This window comes from Bactrocera latifrons, unplaced genomic scaffold (assembly GCF_001853355.1).
Source record: "Bactrocera latifrons isolate USDA-ARS-PBARC rearing strain unplaced genomic scaffold, ASM185335v1 scaffold_75, whole genome shotgun sequence".
NCBI classification, from domain to species: domain Eukaryota; kingdom Metazoa; phylum Arthropoda; class Insecta; order Diptera; family Tephritidae; genus Bactrocera; species Bactrocera latifrons.
This window is the reverse complement of record NW_017537434.1, coordinates 644808-665047: the sequence shown is the minus strand read 5'-3', so window position 1 is coordinate 665047 and position 20240 is coordinate 644808. Positions and strand designations below refer to the sequence as shown.

At 36.4% G+C, this 20240-nt stretch overlaps 2 protein-coding genes across 2 annotated transcripts; one reads left to right on the top strand and one right to left on the bottom strand.

The window, feature by feature from the left end:
* Window positions 1-886: 886 nt before the first annotated feature.
* LOC108976334 (putative SERF-like protein) lies at window positions 887-3092 on the bottom strand. The gene is made up of 3 exons (XM_018945363.1): window positions 2951-3092; window positions 1728-1833; window positions 887-1661 (listed from the first exon to the last, which is right to left on the bottom strand). Exons 1-3 carry the CDS (start codon window positions 2955-2957, stop codon window positions 1586-1588), a joined length of 189 nt encoding a protein of 62 aa, XP_018800908.1. The 5' UTR covers window positions 2958-3092; the 3' UTR covers window positions 887-1585.
* Window positions 3093-9281: 6189 nt separating this feature from the next.
* On the top strand, window positions 9282-15894 carry LOC108976329 (chymotrypsinogen B). The gene is made up of 5 exons (XM_018945354.1): window positions 9282-9587; window positions 14421-14581; window positions 14714-14970; window positions 15070-15499; window positions 15637-15894. Exons 1-5 carry the CDS (start codon window positions 9395-9397, stop codon window positions 15796-15798), a joined length of 1203 nt encoding a protein of 400 aa, XP_018800899.1. The 5' UTR covers window positions 9282-9394; the 3' UTR covers window positions 15799-15894.
* Window positions 15895-20240: the final 4346 nt, after the last annotated feature.

Genomic DNA, 20240 nt, shown 5'->3' with positions numbered 1-20240 from the left:
AATTTAAAAAAAATAAAATAAAAACAAGAAAAACGTTAACTTCGGGTGCACCGAAGCTAAATATTCTTCACAGATGCATTTCTGTTAGTAACTATGTGTTCAGTTTGTACGGAAGCTATATGCTATAGTAATTCGTTATGAACGATTTTTTTTTTGGAGATTATATTGTTACCTTAAGCAGTAATCCATGCCAAATTTCGTGAAGATACCACGTCAAATGGGAAAGTTTTCCATACAAGCCCTTAATTCCGATCGTTCGGTTTGTATGGCAGCTATACGCTATATTTAACCGATCTGAACAATTTCTTCGGAGATTACATTGTTGTCTTAGAAAATAATCTACATCAAATTTCGTGAATATATTTTGTCAAATGTAAGGCAAAGAGTGTAAAAATTAGCAAGTAGTGTGATGCTACAAACACGATTTGTCTACAACGCTACTAAAAAATATATATAAGCCTAAAATTATGCTTTTTTTTTTAAATTGTCTGGTTATTTATGGATTTTTAAACTAAAATATTTCATATCACATTCATTTAAAAATGCTTACCTTTACTTGCTGATTATGAATGATACAAATTTTACAATCGATTACAATTTTAGCAATCGATTTACTCTTTCAGGTATTGTGTATATCGACACCTACCTACATAGTGCTGATGTGCCCGCTGAATTTATAGCTTTTAGCACAACTTAATGCAATAAATCATAATTTTCTCTACATACTTCAGACATTTTGTTGTTTCTCATAATCTGCAACGAATTAAAAATGTGATAATGAAAAAATAATGTATATATGCTAACGTAAAGGTAAAAAAAAAACTTAAAATAGCATCGATTCATCTACTCATATGAGTCGTTCAACGGATTTGCGTATCAATAAGACTTTAACTTTGATATCTCATATTTATTTGTATATAATTTTTTGTTGCATAATATCGCCTTAAAATACTAAGTAATTAATTGCTAATTGAATTCTTTAATTTCTCTCTCATTACTCCCTTGTTAATGGTCTGCAATATGAATATTGCATGTTGGTCGTGTTCTAGTTCTAGGTGCTTTCCACTTAAGTCGTTATCTAAAATTGTTTTATTTTTGTTTTTCAAAAATTGTAGCAGTTATAACTCTGAATTTTCGTAATTTGTTTATTCCATCTTAAATGTTAAAATTTAGTCAGGTAAAAATAACGTTAATCACTATCATCATCATGTTTATAGAAAATATATAGCGGGGAAAACTTACTGGTAAATGTTACAAAATTAAATGATAAAATGATATATGATGTATACATGTTTGGGTAGGTATGTGGAAGTGAATTTGGTTTTCGCAGCTCTAGCGACAGCAATTTGTTGTTTTCAAAAATTTGCTAAATTATTCTTCGAGTAGTTGGTGTGTTTACGTCATTCAGTTTTTAACGGTTTGCACTTTATGTTTTGTTTACGTTTTAACATTTTTCCACGCATGCCTTCAATTAGTTAGAAATGCGTGCTAGAGTTCTAGTGGATATGATAAAGATGCGGCAGAACAACTGATGATTTTATAGCAGATGCAACTTTTGAAAGTCACTAATTTTAATGGCTGCTATTTAACTTTTTCCCGCGGCAGCCGCACGAGCTTCCTCTTCTTTCTTTTTCTGTTTCTCTCGCATCAACTCAGCATCTCTGTGGAAGTAAAGTTTTGTTTTTTTTTATTTCAAATACATAAAATCAATAATGAGTGATAAATACCTTGCTTTTCGTTGTTCCACCGTCAAATTATCATTTCGTTTTCCCTTACTCAGTTCTTGATTCTTTTTCTGGGCCTTTTGGCGGGCAAGATCTCTTTGATTTCCACCTGAAAATTCATATAAACAGCTATTATGACGTAATAATACTAGCAGCATTTGAATATTAAAATAAAATGTCTTTATAAAATGTACAAATATATTTAAATTGAAGGCTTCACGAAGTTTATATTTTTAATGAACAAAAACAATTTTTTTTAATATTTTACTGTTTTAATATCATTATTAACTCTAGGAAATAATTGTGACTATTACACTTTTGTGTTAAATAAAATTGCGATTTCGCAGACCTTGCAATAACGAAGCACTACGGAGTCATATGCCACGAAGAATTAACACTAATACTTAACTAAATGTAAATAAGGCTTATAATTTTTGGGAATCATTTTGCTATCAATCACTTTATCTATATATTTATACTGGTTATAGTGTTTCATTCAAATCCGGGTAAATGATGTGCTTTATTTTCTAGAAACTATTAACATTTAAATATTTATGGCTTTTGAAAACATATTCATACATTTTAAAACACTTCTGGTTTGTTGTATTCTTCATCAACTAATGATTGCGATCATCAGGAAATGTTTATACCGGTTTTAGGTTTTATATGTATTTATACATATAAATGTACATAGGCATAGTCACAAATTTTATCGCTGTTGTTTACAAAGTAGGTATAGCTTAAATCAGTCATATATAACAAATTGCATGCATTGTTATTTGATAAGAAATACACCTACAAATGTTTACATATGTATATACCAAGGGAGTTTACTGCTTACGTGATTACTGCTCAGGTGGTGTATTCATTTGTTTCTCAATCGCAGACGTTAATTACCACCAAAAAGTATTTAACTAACAAACAAATCCACACCTTAACAAATATTTAAATTATGCGCATGCACATATAGCTCATTTTGCATGTGTATGTGCATTCCACATGTAAGTCAGCAGATGAGGTGTTTAGCCAAAATTAATTTTAATGAACTGTATTAAAAATTATCCCAACTTTTATTTACAACAAATCTAACGAAGATAAGCTTGCACTAACATCCCATTAAATTTCTTGTGATGGACCATTTTCAAATCCAAGTAAGCGTAACCAAATGAAAGCTTGTATGCCGATATAATAATTATTAAAACACTTTGTACGAATTTAAAACTTACGTGTCATGATTAGTGTGTTAAGGTAAAGTTTCCAACAAAATTATTTACAATATTTAAGACTTTATCCGTGGCCTAAACGCCTGTCGAAAATTTTCACTTCTATCGTTCTCGATTATTCTAATAATTTTATTGTGAGACAATTCGCTGTGATAACTCGTTGCTTAAGCTCAATGCACTCGTTGTTCGTTTGTCAAATCGTCATTGTTGCTATATTAGCAGGGTTGCTTTCCGTGTACTATTAGCGCGAACTTGTAGATGTCGCCTAATGCGGGCGTGTAAAATGATAGCTTTGTTGTTTAACCGCTAGTAGCGGTTCCAGTGCTAGCTATCAGGAAGAAGAATTTGAAAGTTATTCGCACAACTAGCGAAATAGCGAAAAATTTAAGAAAGGCTTCAGGAATTAGCAAGAAAATATCAAAATGGCGTTTTTCACAATAACTTCATATTATCTCTTGAAAATCAATCAATAGAATTTTTATTTCCACAATTCAAAGCAATCGAAATAAACAAAATCGAAACAAATGTCTGAAATATCGTTTCTATACATACATATACATATGTGTATGTATCTGTTTGAATAGTTGTTTCTTCACATGATTGATTGATTGAAAAATGAGGAATGCACCGCGACCTTCGGTCTATTGTGCCCTCTCCTGACTCACATTGTCTCACTTAGCCCCAGCGCATGCATGAAATTGAATAGCTTACCGGGTGCTAGTGAGGCAATGCGATCCTTATCCGAAAATATCCATCCAAGGGCTTTAATCCTGCGTCTATAGACTGCAGTGCAGTCGATCAGCAGGCGCTCTTGGGTTTCACGTCCCTGTCGCAGAACCGGCAGTGAAGGCAAGAGGATAGGCCCATGCTATACAGATGCCCGTCCAGTTTGCAGTGGTCAGCGACTAGTAGCCTGAGTTTGTTCCTGGGGAGGTTTATTACAACTTTGAACTTTCTCAAGTTATAACTTCCCATTAGGAACTTGGCATGTCTCATACCGTGAGTTTGTTGCCAATGCTCCTCCCTTCCCACTCCTTCTTCCTTGCGAAGCAGCTCCTTCATGGTATGGGGACCCATCCCCGTAAAGGGTTCGGGTTCTACTACCCTGGTGGAGGCTGCGGAGCAGGCGAGCTCGTCCGCCAGTTCGTTACTGGCTATACCTCTGTGACCAGGTATCAAGATTAGGTGTACCTGGTTTCGTTCCGCAAGGCTGGTCAGCATTTCTATCAGTAGCGATTTGATCTCGTAAGAAGAGATCGCTTTTAGCGCCGCTTCACTATTGCTTAAAATGGCTATTCGTTCATTGCGATAGCTACAATGGAGGTTTATCTCTATAAACCGGCTTATAGCAAAAACTTCTGCCGGGGAAATGCTCGAGAACGAGGACGAGACTACCTTGGCTTTTCCACACCCCTCAGCCGTTATTTTCAGAAGTGTGTGTTTGGCTACCTGACCGATAACCAAATGAAGCCGAGTCAGTTCAAGCAGAACTGTAGGTTCCTGCCGTTGGACAGGCGCATTGCACCCGTCATGAAAAAATCGTTGAATGCGCTAAAGACCATCCAGGCCCAGTCGAAGCTTAAACAATTGTGCGAAAAATTGGTCTAAGCGATGACATGCTTGTATTGAAATACGTTATAATTTATTTATCGGACAGAACCCTATGCTAAATATGTCGACCAGTTTATGAGTTATATGTTCATAAAACTGTTTGAAAATATGTTCTCGAGTATAACTGAACAATGTCAAAAGGTTGTGCAATCATCCCCAATATACCCTATACAGTGTTATCCGATTTCTCACCTGTCTTTAAACCATTTTGGTTGGTCAAAATATGAAATTTTAATGAAATTTAATGGACAAGTTTTCTTAAAAATTATGTGATTTACCGCTGAATAAGAATGCAATTGATTCATATCCCTAATGTATTGAATTCCGATTCTTTGGTTGACATTTTGCACATCATCTTAAATATTAAATTTAGCCTTTTCTATTGAGTTTATGTCAGATAAGTCTTATAGGTAATTCGTCGAATTGATAATATTAAATTTTACAATCAAGATTTGCCAAACCCTGAAAGTGTTTGACATGCTTTGATCCAAATTGCGTGTTGCGAGATTATAAAATGTTCGGTTACATTCGAACTTAGCTTTTCCTAACTTCTTTTTTAGACAGCTCGACCGAACAAGAAAATCTCCTAACTWATATTATTATTATAACTGTTTTATGCAGTCTTGCACTTGCACTGTCATCCGTCATAAACTTAACCAAATTTTGGTGTGTTTGGGAGTAAATAAAGGGTGGGTTTATCTGCATGGTTTAAGCAATTCCTTAAGAGGAATTATAATGGAATCAAAGTATCATCAGTTCATCGCAATAAATTGATGGGTATGACTGATATCGATTTGGGCGTCAATCCCAATACATGTGGTCTAAGAACCTAATCCCGACTCAAGACAAAGGCTTTTCATAATCATTCGCAGGCATAAATCTGATTCTCAAAACACGAAAAACGTTTACTACAATTTTGTGAAGTATCTTGAACATGACAAATAAGTGATGATATAAAATTTAATAAATTCGCATCCACCGTAAACACCAGATTTGATTCCCATTAACTTTTTCCTGTTCTCAGATCTGTAAAGAATGCTCGCTGGCCAGAAATTTTCGTTGGATGAAGAGATGATTGCCGAAACTGTGGCCTATTTTGTAGTAAAAGTCAAATCCTACTATAAAAATGGTATCGAAAAGTTGGTTGGTATCACCCTTGAAGGAAAGTTGTCAAAAAATATGCTTGACTATGCAAGCCGGAAGGTGTTTGGCTGCGACAATTGCCATCAGACTCAGAGAGTGTAGGTTCCTAAAAGAACACGTGTCTGATCACTCGAATCGCCAAATCGAGCTCTGGTGGCTCTTTCTATGCCCATACATCGGCGAAGGTGTTATGGATGGGAAGAAGCCGTTGGAGGAGAGGGGCAGTGAGCTCCTTCACGGATGAGTCAAAGCTTGGGAGGGAGGTTAGTGGAGGGGTTTACTGTCAGAAGCTATCTATCAACTCCAGTTTCAGACTTCCTGACTATTGCAGTGTCTTCCTGGCAGAGCTTGTAGCCATTAAGGTAGCAGTAGATTTATTGCCCCGGATTGCAGCCTCTTTCAAATAAGTAATCATACAGAGCGGCGATACAAGCCTCGAACCCATTAACAGCGCATTCAGGGCTGGTCAACTTCGTATAGATGCCCACGTTCGATCTTTGATCAGCCATCTAACCTAACCTATGGTAAGCCGGAGGCTTTCATTAAGCTGTTACAGCTGTTGTCATAGAAATTTCTATAAAATAAAAAGAACACACTTCTTCCATTGATAAAATGTATATGTTATGAGAACAAAAACAACTACAAGTAAACAAATATTTACTAAAAAATACTGCATATATATGTACAAGTATAATGCACTATATGCGCATGCGCTGTAACTTTTTTTCCAGCATTCTAAACATCATTTACTTAATATGTACGTATGTATATATGTAAATCTAACCTTAAACCCACAAATCATTTTTCGCGCTGTTGTTGACTTAACTGTCACCGCTGTTGCTCGCTGCTCGCTGCAGTCCATTAAGTTGTTATAATCAAATTATTTGCGCTAACAGTAATTTCACATGTCACACAAGCGCCGTTTTTTAACACTGATTGCAGCTCGTCCAAACGACAATAACACTACCGTTTTTTTTACACGTTACATTTACATTTTACAAAGCCAAATTACTCGCCATCAATCCACATACGGATGCTACATGCACGAACATATGCGCCACCACTGAGCTATAAGCCAAGCTGTGCCAACGAAAAAACTCTATGGAATTGGAAATCAAACAAAAAAGCAAGGTGACATGCCTTTGAACGCCTGGAAAATCCATCAGCATGCGCCTAATGAAATATGATTTCTATTTTCACTGCCTTCGCCTTATATGAACATTAGAGCGGATCGATTTTGTTTTACTATCAAAACGCGTATGATTTTTTAATGTAAGAAAAAGTTACTACGGATCTTTCTGAAGAACTTTGCTTAATAGACTATCGGTCTAAAACCGGTTTCGAGGCAGCTAATTTTAAAGCTAAGTTTAAAAAAAATTGAATAATCGGTTGTATGGATGATATCTGATATAGTTTTGTCCGAGCTGATTCATTCCGATAAATGTTCAATGGAATATCAAAACTTATCTACGTATTAAATTTCACTCGGATATCTCAAAAAATGACGAATACATTTTTATGATTTCTGAAGAACTTTGCTTTTAGTCAGAATGATCCATAAAAAATTTCCCACTTAAGCGATTTTTGAATTTTTTTGGCTTTCCGTAAACCAATCTGCTCTAATGTACAAGGTTTCTCCGGAAATTAATAGGACTGATTTTCTTCCGTCGTGACTGTACTTCGGAGCGTGTGTGCACCGACTACATTCGGTAGAGGTCGTTCCTAGCTAACGAACGAGCGGCTGGTCAGTTGTTTCCGAATACCCGCAAAGACAGCGCAAACATTTTCGCCCGACGTGTTTTTTGTGTGAGATGCAAGCCGAAAATGCAGCGTTCGTTAGAGCAAAGGTGTGTTTTGTGGCACCAGGCCTTTTTGGAGGGCCGGGAAGAGTTCACTGACGAAGACCAGAAGAATAAGCGAATTCAATGTATAAACAATGCCCATTTTTTGGCATCAAAGGCATCGTCCACCATGAATTTGTTTCTCCTGGACAAACCCTCAACGCCAAGTTTTACGTGGAAGTCTACAACAGACTCAAACGAAGGATCTATCGGGTGCGACAAGACATCGCAGCCGATTGGAAGTTCGACCACGACAACGCTTGGCTCATACCGCCTTTCCTGTGAACAGCTAACAAAGGCCGTCATTCTAACGCTACTGCAGCCGCCCTACAGTCCAGATGTGGTCGTCCGGAATTTTTTTCCTTGCCTAAAAAGGCCGATGAAAGACAAGCATTTTGAGACGACAGAGGGAATCCATCCAGCATGCACCTCGGCTCTCAAGGCTTTTCCGCAGAGTGCCTTTCGTGACGCCTTCAATGGTTGGAAATCGCGCTGCATCGACACAGAAGATGCTTATTTTAAAAGTTTTTAAAGAATTGCAGCGATTCTTTCAATAATTTCGGACAGACCCTATATAGTACACTTTTCCAGAAAACTACTGTCAGTATTTTGGTCTATTTGGAGTTACCTCGTTTTTTGAACCGTGTGTGGAAGTGTGTGAGACCGGAGAATGTAAAAAAATGCAAAAAGAACAAAACAGGTTAGTGATTTTTTTCCGATTATTGGTAGAAGCGCTTGATTGCTGTATACAGTTGCTCTCGATAACGATCGTAAAAAATTGATTTAATGAGTTTAAAATATAATTACAAGTCCGTTTTTGATGAGACACATGCAGATACCTTAAAAACGGCTACCACAGATGATAATAATCAGTTAGTTGAAAATGTGCGAGATACTTTAGCCAATAAGAAAATTAAAAGACCGTGTGGGCCCTTACTGATCACTACGTTCTACAAGAGCAACCGCGAGTCTACTTCAAAGCGGCTTAAAAGCACCATTTAAACGGCATCAGTTGTAAATTCTATGCTATTTCGTGATCGTCGATGAAATATGGATCTACTGTCACACAGCAGAAAACAAGGAACGGTCGAATGTTTAAATAGAATGCCGTGGCTGTCGGTCATGGCTGGGTCAATTATATCGGCGCCATGAAGATATACTCCGCAGTCTTCTAAAAATCGCTTTTTTCACTCGGCTTAAGAGCTTGAATATCTCTGGAGCAACCATAATGAACCAAAAGGAGACTGTGTTAAGAAATAAATGGCCATTTTTTCGAATATCTAAATTTCCTTTTGTCGATTAAATAATTACCACACCTACGTCGCATATATGTATGCATTAACAGTTGGGAGGATCGACCGATCAAACGACCCACGCTTGGATTATATTGAGCATTATTTCTTAGTTGTTATTTTTCGTTGCCTGACCGAGCAAATTATCCGCGAGCGTATACCAATGAGCATTTCCACGAATTGTTTTTCCCCAGCCATGCATTTATGTTCTTATTGTAGTTTTATTTATGTAGGTGTATCGTTTTTTTGCTTACCTTTTTGTGGACACATATTAGTCGCTCCAAATTGAACATTATAATTCATATAAAATTAAAATGTTTCGAATTATGGCGAGCAGTTGACTAACGCGACTTGTCGAGTGGATTACGTTTGTGGCTGACGAATAAGCGTACAGAACTGCAAGTGATTTCAGACTGTATTATTATTATAGTTATTCATAGTGTATGACAAAAAAGTGTTAGCCACACTCATACACATACATATAGTGTGTGTTTGTTCTACAAAGGACCTCCCCTCGAAGGATAGTTACATTTATATTCGCAATTTCAATTGACGGAAAAATGCATTTCCACTTCAATGAATTCGTTTTTAGTTCCCTGCTGTGCATGGTGGCGCTTTTGGCGGATTACTTTCATGGCGCACATGGCTTATCCACCGTTGATACGGTACGTCGCTCTGCAGGATTTACATTTAGTTCGGTGAATGGCAGCAACGGTGGCAACGGTAACATTCCTGGAACAACGCCGGCAACAGGTGATACAAGTTTTCAAATGCTTTCTCGTTTGGGCTATGTGAAAGTTTTGTGAAAATTTTAAATGCAAAAAATATACAGCAACACCACTTTATTTTCTGAAAGAATTTTGTTCACAGTGAGTTTTATTTAAAAAATTTAAATTATTAAACATCGGTGGTAGATAAAATTTGGGTGGATGTGCGCGTAGCGATTCAAGTTTAAATTTTCCAAATGATTAAAAACGGTTTCTACGTAATTATCCCTTGCTGAAAACCCAGAAGTTACATGGAGCTAAGTCAGGCGAATACGTTGATTGGGACAATATATTGATTGAAAATTTGGCGTAAAATTCACGAAGAATCAATGTATTCGACGGTGCTTCATCCTGGTGCAATAACCATAATTCGGGGCCTCTTTCTACGAATAGCTTCGCGCAAACGACGCATAACACTCAAATAATATTCCCTCTTGACAGTTTGGCCGGTCGGAAGGAGTTTGAAGTGCAACGCACCTCGATAATCGAAGAAATTTTTTTTTGACCTGCTTTGACGTCGTCAATGCTTGTCAATTTTCAATCACCAATTCCTTTATTTTGATGACATGTTAATCATCAGTTAATGTTGGTGGCCGTGCTGGACGTGGTTCGTCGGCTACGCGTTCTCGACTCTCTTTTATAATTTGTACCAATCAAAAACACTTGCTCACGTCAAACAATTATCACCGCAGGCCTTTTCGCGCAAACTTTAAATTAAAGAGTCTTACTATTTTTTCTCATTGTAATAAAAAAATTTTATATTCACATTTTAATAAAAAATTACGTATCCTAAACCTAATCACCTTGTTCAAAAGGGCCTCAACGGTGAGTGTTAATTCTAAGAGCTTGTGCTGCCTCAAACAGAATAAAAGTCCCTTTTGTCTAGCTTTGCATCGTTTTTTAAAAAATGGAGGATGTGTAAAAAAAATGTAATTTTAACCGAAATTGTGAAAAATAAATAATTACATAATTACTATACAACTTAAAGTTAAAATATAAAACCTGAAGTTAAGTGAATATGTGCGGTACATAGTCTCCGAATACAATCTGTTCAGTTGAGTAATGCAGTTTCGAGAAAAAGGCGTTTAAAATTTTAAGTTCAGAGTTCATTGGACAGAACTCTTTAACACTACAGCGGATTGGACAGAAAAATCGTTCACAAAATTCTTCTATTTGAAAAAAGTTTTCAGAACTGTAATGTGTACTTTCTATACTACCATAGGACCCGCCCACGCTTCACTGTGGCTGAAACATATATAATACGAGTACTACTATCTATATGATTTCTATTAGCTGGATTATAACTATTAGTTAATGAGATATAGCATTTTTGTGAAGCAACTTGTGTTAGTTTATAAAAAAAAAATGGATCATAAAGCATTTCGTGTGTTAATAAAGCATAACTTTTTGGAGGAAAATACTGTTGAATTTGGGCGCAGAGAAATCCACCGTTGAAAAGATATTTGTTAGGCTGGAAACAGGCGAAATGAGCACGGGCGACAATGATGCTCTAATGAGGCGAAAGCTCTGTGCAAAGTGGGTGCCTCGAAAATTCATAATCCAACAAAAACAACGAATAACTGATTCTGAGAAGTGTTTGAGTGCTCTTTGAACATAATAAAACTGAATTTTTGCATCGGTGTGTGACAATAGAAACATAGCTCCATCCTTTCTCACTGAAATCCAATCGACAGTCATTCTAGTGGACTGCTAATGATGAACCGGTTTTCAGGCGTGGAAAGACGAAAAAATCGGCTGGATTACTGAGCCAGTTATAATATATTTTACTGCGTATTTGGTTGCTGTTCTTTTGTGCTATTCCAAATACTTAGCAATTGTATTGGTTTTGAGGAAGAATCTGTTTAAAATTGTACGCATATATACAAAGGATTCCTACAAACATGAATTTTGAACAAATGCATATGATTTGAAATATAATTTTTGTATTTATGACTTCCCATGTCCTTACCCTGGTTCTAAGCTACCTTCACACCAATTTTCAGTCAAATCCGTTCACCCGTTCTTAAGTTATAAATGGTATTACTGACACGGGTTTCTTTTATACATATACTTACACTCGCATAAGATATATTTTTTTGATTTTTTAAAAGTGTTATAACTACTTAAGAATTTCGAAAAATCAATTCTATTAAGCCTTTGCCCTTTGCTGTCCCCTCTTAGGCGCATTCAAGTTGATTAGTGATTACGGTGAATTGAATTATTTCCGCGCAATTTTTGATACATGCATGTTTCCCTGCAGTTTTCTCTTGAAATAGCACAAATCAAAACACTAATTGGCCAATTGAGGGGCGATTTTCGTGTGTCAAGAACGCACCCACCCACATCTTCTGAGGACAATAGATTAGTTAATTAATTATATATTCCAGATGTAGGGCGAAGAAAATAAGAATATGGGGGCAGCCGACTATCAAATTATTATTGTCAAACATGCACCAACCAGCCAGCAAAGTGGGAATGTTTTAAAATGTATCATATTCTACAAAATAACCAATTTATATCAGTCCAATATCATTATAATACGTTACTTAGTTTTAAAATTATAATAAGTTATAAGAGGGTTTCCAAATGTTTGTTTCTGCCGTAAAGTCGCGCTGAGTAGCTGATAACCCAAAATCGTGCTGAGTGCAAAGGGTTAATAATTTGAACGAGGTTTTCTCGAAACACTGTTTTTAGACTGATTAGCAAATTTCCCAGAAAGGACTAGACCGATCTACATGAATTCACCCTATCTTCTTATATGCATATATTTGTAAGGAATAGAAGTAAGAATAAAATCTTGGATAATAATTTCGATGGTTTTAAGCCTCTCTGAAGTGACAAAAAAACAAAACGCTTAAAACAAAAAACGCTTTATGGTGTTTTGCGAATATATTTAGTATTTTTTGTTAAGGATTTATGGATATTATTATATAGATTTATTATTATTATATGTTCCTTTAAATAAGAGTGGATTTAGATCATCTATTGAAAACTATAGGCGAATAGTTGTCTGCAATACCTAGACTTTTTAAAGCAATTATAAGAGACGACATAACGCCACTTCCGGATCTCTCCACTAATTTTTTGTTCTCAGCACGGTTTTCGTAAAGGGAAATCTACAATAACTAATTTGCTTGAATTTGTATCACATGTATCAACGGGCTTTAGGAAGAATAAGAACACTGATGTTATATATATAGATTTTAGTAAAGCTTTTGATAAATTATCCCATTCAATTCTTTTGAATAAACTTGATCTTCTTGGTTTTCAACCAATATTTCTAAAATTGGTTGCTTCTTATCTTAGYAAYAGAATTCAACAAGTCATATTTAACGATACTCTTTCCGACATAATCAATGTTCCTTCAGGCGTTCCTAAAGGTAGCCATCTTGGCCCAATTCTGTTCTTGTTATTTATTAATGACATATCATCTGTTGTTAAGTTTTAAAAAGTTTTGTTATATGCTGACGATGTAAAACTTTTTAAAACATATACTTCAAACAGCGAAAGATGTGAGCTGCAAACCGACTTAAACAACCTAGTTTCTTGGTGTGATAGAAATGACATGCCATTGAATCTTAAAAAATGTAAAACGATGTGTTTTTCACGTAGATATGTAGACCCTACTTTATACGCAATACAAAACTTTAGGTTGGAGCAAGTATGCAGTTTTGTTGATCTAGGAGTAACTATGGACCTCAATTTTAATCTTCACGTATCCTCCATGGTTTTTAATGCTAAAGGCGCTCTTAGTTTTGTTAAACGTTGGTCTAAAGAATTTAGAGATCCGCTTACCACGAAAATTCTTTTTACATCTTTGGTGAGGCCCATATTAGAGTATGCATCTGTGGTTTGGAACCCTAGTTACCAAGTCCATTCGGATAAGTTAGAGTCTGTTCAAAAACAATTTTTTCTTTTTGCCTTAAATCAGTTGCATTGGAATCCCACTTTAAATCTTCCCGCTTACACTAATCGTTTAAAACTTATAAATCTCCCGACACTTGCTAGTCGTTGGGAGATGCTTGGTATAATACTTTTTGTAAAACTCATGAATGGGTCAGTTTGTAGCCCATCTCTTTTATTTGATAATAATTTTTAACGTTCCCGTTCGCTCTACCAGGCAGTTTAGACCCTTACTTTTAAAATTTTCTAGAATAAATTTTGAGCTAAACGAACYATTCCGCCGCATATGTCATGATTTCAATTCTCATTCCAGCACATTTGATCTAACAGACTCACTCTTTRCCATTAAAAAAATTATTTTATCTACTCTTAACAAATAACATTTAAAAATTATAAACTTTAATTCTAGTTCTTATTTTTGGCTGTTCAAATTTTTGTTTCTGTAGCTGAGCAGCTTAAGATCGCAACGCTTAAAACTCTCTTGCCTTTTATGACTCGGCTATTTCCGCTCGTTCGCGGATTGCGCCCCTCGCGTCGGTTGGGTGGGAGGAGGGTAATCGTTGGGTATTATATCTATAGCAAATTTGACTTGATCAATCTGACGTTTTCGATCTAAATTTTGTTCAGCGATGAGGTCAATTTCTGGCTCAATGAGTGCATAAATAAGCAAAATTGTGACATGTGCGACGAAGAGAAACCTGAAGAGATTCAAGGGCTGCCATTTCATCCCGAAAAAAACACGAATCGGTAGAATCATCGGTCTTGCAAATATTCCCCAGCTACAAAAGCATAAAGTGTTCGGTTTCAACCGGACTTAGCCCTTTCTTACTTGTGTTGTTTTTAGAATTACTTTTCACCAAATGTAGTTCAAGTTAATTTCCTAACTAAAATTACATTTACTCCTTTCAAATAACAGTTTTATCACGACAACTAATAGTGGGCACCATACCGCAGCTTACGTTCCCGTCTATTACCAATTCGTATTGTATTTGCGTGCCTCCAGGTTCTTGTCCTAATCCCTTGCCAACAGCACCGACGGACGGCAGTGGACAAATCGACATACGCATCGTAAATAATGTAAGCAAGTAAAGCGGACTTACATACATTCTTATATACATACATACTTATATACATAAATTCTTATATACATACATACTTACATATATACGGCTATGCAAATTAAGACAATGTTATTTCGTTAATCATTAGGGAAGCATTGCGACCACAATAACACCCGGTACTTGCAACTATGGACTTCAGCTCTGCTGTCAGGCTGGGTCATACCAATGTGGTTTGAGCTATCCGCCACCGCCCGGAAGTTCAGCTGCTGGTGCAGGTCAAGCGCAATTCGGTGAATATCCCTGGGTAGCTGCATTGCTTACCACAGCCGAAGTATATTTGGGTGCAGGAGCGCTAATCACGGCACAGCATGTGCTCACAGCCGCCCATAAAGTTTATAATATCAGGTAAGGCTAAAGCGTGTAACTGTTTTTTTTATGTTGTCGAATGCGTCGATTTTACACGTTCTCTTATATATTATTTGCTGTTGTTTTTTCTCTGCATAGCACGTCTTCTTTCAAGGTGCGCGTTGGCGAATGGGATGCAGCAAGCACCTCCGAAGTGATACCCGCACAGGATGTAGCCATTGCTAGCGTTTTTATTCACCCGAATTTCAATTCGGCCAATTTGCAAAATGATGTCGCCATCATAAGGCTCGCCTCGCCCGTCTCACTATCGACGAAGTCCACGGTGGGCACTGTCTGCTTGCCAACCACCACGTTTGTGGGTCAAATTTGCTATGTGGCCGGTTGGGGTAAGAATGATTTTGGGCCGACTGGCGCTTATCAGGCTATACAACGTGAAGTCGATGTGCCGCTCATTACGAATGCAGCTTGTCAAACGATGTTGCAGGCCACGCGGCTCGGACCAACTTTTCAACTGAATAACAGTAGCTTCATTTGTGCTGGCGGTCAAGCCGGCAAGGATGCGTGTACGGTGAGTAAAGTGGATAGTGGTTGAGACCTAGCGTGCGAACGAAGTTTTTCCAACACGTAATGCACTTAATTATGGTCATATATATATGTATATACATATAAATATATGTTTTTTTTTTTAATCTTTACGTCGCACAGGGCGATGGTGGTGCACCGCTGGTCTGCCAGAACAACAATGTATGGTATGTGGTCGGTTTGGTGGCTTGGGGTATTGGCTGTGGTCAAGGTGGCGTGCCCGGCGTTTACGTAAATGTAGCAACGTATTTGGCGTGGATTCAAACAGTTTTAGCTTCTTCGTAATTGGTGACCAAATACCATTCGGTTTGATATTACGTAGCATATAGAATAACCACAACGTATGTGGTCGCTTAATTAATTGCATAATTGTCTGTTAACGTTCTCTGTGTTATTTCATAAAATAAATAATTATATTTAGGTTAAACATAACCTTGGATCGATTTGGAAATTCAATTTTGTGTGTGTTTTAAAGAAACCTACTTTAAATAAATATTGATCGTAGTTTGCCAAAGGTTGGTTTTCAGGCATTTCAATCCCTAAAATGAGAAATATCACTTCTGAAAACCTTGAAAAGGGTTTGGCGGTTTCCAATATCAAAAGGGGGTTCAATTTAAATAAAGTATACGGCTTTATATTCGCAACTTGAAATCACCAGAAATCGGTGTTATATTTTAGCACTGAGTAAATACCAGGATCAATCAGCTCGTAAAGCTGTTTCAATTAGGCTGTAAATTGATTCAATGTCTATAATTTTATTATCAATATCTGGGGAATATATTGGGTGGGGTGGAACTTCCTGTTTAAGCATTTTCACGTAGGTTTTAACGGGTTTGTCAACGCGAGGCCGTGTTTTGTCATGCAGCAGAAACACTTTTCCGTGCCTCTCCTGGTATTGAGATCATAAGGATTCCAAGTTTCTTATTGCATTTTGATACGGATCCTCAACAAGCAACATCTCCAATTCACTGTCATGGAAGGTTTTTTGTTCTTCCTTCACGCGGACGGTTATTAATATCAAAATCGTCGTTTTTAAAGTGACGAAACGACACGTTGCTCATTTGCGGCAGCACTTGCGTAAACTTTCCGGCCTATTTTTTCGAATAGCATCGCGCAAACAAAGCTATTGACAGCTTGGCCGATCGGAAGGAATTTGGAGCGCACCACATTTCGATTATCGAAATGCTCAGTCTTGCTACGATTTTTGGCCGATTGAGCGTCTGTTTCCGGGTCGTAAGCATATGCCCAAGACTCATCGCCAGTAGGTAGGTGGTAGGTAGGAGTACAGCCCTGTTAAATTTCGGACTCATTTAGCACCAGCTGTGTTATTTTGAAGCACTACTCGTAGAAATTTTTATTATTGCTATCACGTTTCATCTTCTCGTTCAAACCATTTTGTGGTTTCGATAAAGCTACTTATGTCCGATATGCTTTTTGTAGACATCCATTCATGGTTTGATGGACTCCAACTGTTCTATGTCGAATCTGCGATAGGGCTAGACATTAACAGAGAAAGTGGAAAATTGTTTTCTTTTTCCCTGCTAGTTCGCAGTCTCGCCATATTTTATAGTAGGACATACCAATTTTAAACGCATGTTCTCCAAATGGCCCTGTTATATTAGCAGTTAATATGTTTCTTGACATCTTGGTAGTCGAACGCTGTTTTTCGAAAAAAAAATTAAGTAATTTTGGAACCTCTCTTGCTTTCACTTTTCTTAGGCTGAAATGATATTTCAAAATGGTTTTCATTGATACTTCCGATATTCCAACGATACCAGTAAGATCTCTGAGTGTTAGGCGTCGCTTCTCAGGCACCAATTCCTGCATTTGATTGGAACAAGTATCACCGAAGGCCTTTGCCAATATTCTGAACATTTCCGCACCAGAAATTTGATTCCGCGCACAAAATTTAGTTTTGTTTGAAATTTTAATTAAAAAGTTTTACTATTTTTTGCCCACATAATTTAATGCACTAAATTTTCCACTTTAATGCACTAAATGATAAACATGGTTTTTGGATATTGGAATATATTTTTCGTCACATTGTTTTATTACTTTACTAAGTTCCAAGTAACTAATAAGAGGAATGGTTTCAATAAACATATGTATTTTTCTATCGTAAATTATGTGAGCGAAACACGTTTTTCATGAGAACTCCAGTTCACTGTTATATACCAAAAATAGAACCACTAAAAAGATCCTTGGCATAATTTAATTTTCGATTATTCGGAGACAACTGCAAATTCCAAATAATTTTGTGGCACAAATTTTGAGGTTAATTGAATTTGTCACTATTATATTCTGCGAAATAGAATAAAATAAATGCGTAAATGCATATAATTACCTGCATTAGTACAAAAAAAAAAACCCCTTAACACAAAGCCGTGGATGAATAAACACAAAGCAAACAGTAAAATGCAAACGACGGCGCATAAATGGCCGACAATTTATGTGCACGAGGTGGCAGAGCATTTAACTGAATATGGAGAATGCGAAGTGCGGCAGTAAAAGGGACATTAGCATGTCGAATGGAATGCGTGTACCAACAGGTGTGTCGCTGAAACGCAGTTGTGTGCCAGCGGCATACAATGAGTAGCATTTTTTCGCTCTTGGGTAATGGCAAATGGGCCCACTTTAGCGAGTTTCTACAAAAATTTATTATTTGCAGATTACAAAGCTACTTTCATTCTTTTGTGTGTGTGTGTGTGTGTGTGTGTGTGTGTGTGGATAAGCTTGAGTTGTTGTCATAAGCCTCAACAATTTAATTTGCTAATCATCTCTTAGGTTTAGTAGCTGGTTAGACATTCAAAGACACAAATGGTGGATACATTAGTATTTGTAATATCTGCTGAACCTTATTTGTACGCTGGGCAGAATTTCAATCCACTTCCTGATGGAATTTGCTATATACATATGTATGTACATATATGTTTATAATACTTTTAGTGGAGTTTCATAAACTGGCTTTCTCTAATTCCGACTATTACGACTAATACTTAAGGAAGTTTTACAATTGTTTGTTATATTAGACAGGGCTTATTTAAGTATTTTTTAAACAGAACTACTCTTCATGGTATAAATATTTTGTGTTAAAAATTATTGAATATTGTTTTTTATATTACGGGATTTGCCAATACTATTGTTGCAATATGGAAGCTCACAATTAACAGTAAAGTTTGACATTTGGTATGAGAATGCCGAAAAGTGGAATTAAATTTCGAACATTATCGATGGAAAAGTTCTTTCAACTTTCGTCTTGAAATAACTCATCAAGAGTGCATAGATGAACCTAATTAAATTTTAAGAGAAGAAGCTCCATCAAGCACTAGTGTTTATCGATGGTACGGTGAATCCAATCGAAGTCGTAGATTACTCCAAGCCGAATTTCTGGAAGGTCGTCCAAAGTCAGTTGTTGTTCTGAAAACTATTGATGCTATGGGCAAACTGATATTGCTAGATCGTCTTTTAACCCATCGTGACAAGTCATGGATTTACGCATAGGAGCGCGTGGCTGTCGATTGTGTGGGTATTTCAGAGAGAGCCGAAGCATTTTTGAGCAGTCAAGACATCGATTTGATGACCCATCCTCCGTATAGTCCTGACTTTGGCGTCGACTGAGTTATGTTTTTTCCCGCTCGTAAAAAAATAAACTAAGACGTCAACGTTTTTCGACAGCTGAAGCTCCTCTTCATAATGTGTTCAAAAGGTGTGTAGCTCTTCAATGAGAGAATGGTAAAATTGCTTCAACAGTTGGTTCAAGCTCATGCAAAACTTTATTGTGCTTAATGAAGAATATTTTGAAAAACAATAAAGCGATTTTCGATGATTTTGTTTTTGTTCTCGACTACAGAAATATTCATGAAGACAAAAAAGTAACCGAAAATTGTATTTAAATTCCTCGGGTAAATGTTATTCAAACAAATTTATTTTGTTATGTCAGTAGAAATGTTTTTAATTACTACGCCAAATATGAGCACGATCTGTCAACCCGTTTGTTTACAGTAGCTGGTTAAGTCGGTACACCTCAGGAGTGTGTTACAATGGATAAAAATATCAAACAAAGAATTTTTCCCAAATTGCGAATCTTGGCAAAAACTTGCGGTGATTCAGTTTTATCAGAAACATAAGCCTACAAATACGGCCGAGCGATCGTTGAAGACTTGAAGACATGTCGCGTTCTGGACAATCTTCAAACTCTTCAACTGAAGAATATGGTGCTCCGAAAATAATCGTCAGGCAAGTGTTAGAGAGATGCAGCTATATCGATTTCAATTTTCACATGTCCAGATATTGATCGAAGGTATAAATGTTTGATATAGATTTTTTAAGATCTACTGAAGTGTAAGGTTTTTCACAAAAAAAAAAAAAAACTTTTTGTTTGAAAATCCGCCATTGTTTTCAAAAATCAAAATTTTGACTAGTTCTGCGATTTTTACTTGCATTATTCTATAAATATAGTAATTTATTTGGGTTTTTGGATTAGAAACAGAAAAATTTTGAATATTATATAAAGCACAAAGACTTTATTTCGGAGGAATCTCTAGAGAAAATTTTCAAAATTAATCACCGATTATTCAAATGTATTTAATTTCATAAATGCATGTTATTCTTATTTTTTATTAAAAAAAAATTGATCTTCAAAAAAAAATTCACAAAAAATTTCTTTTTTCTGACTATATAATGGAATGGAAAGTTCTCTGAATCTGGCCATTAACTTGGGAGTGGCC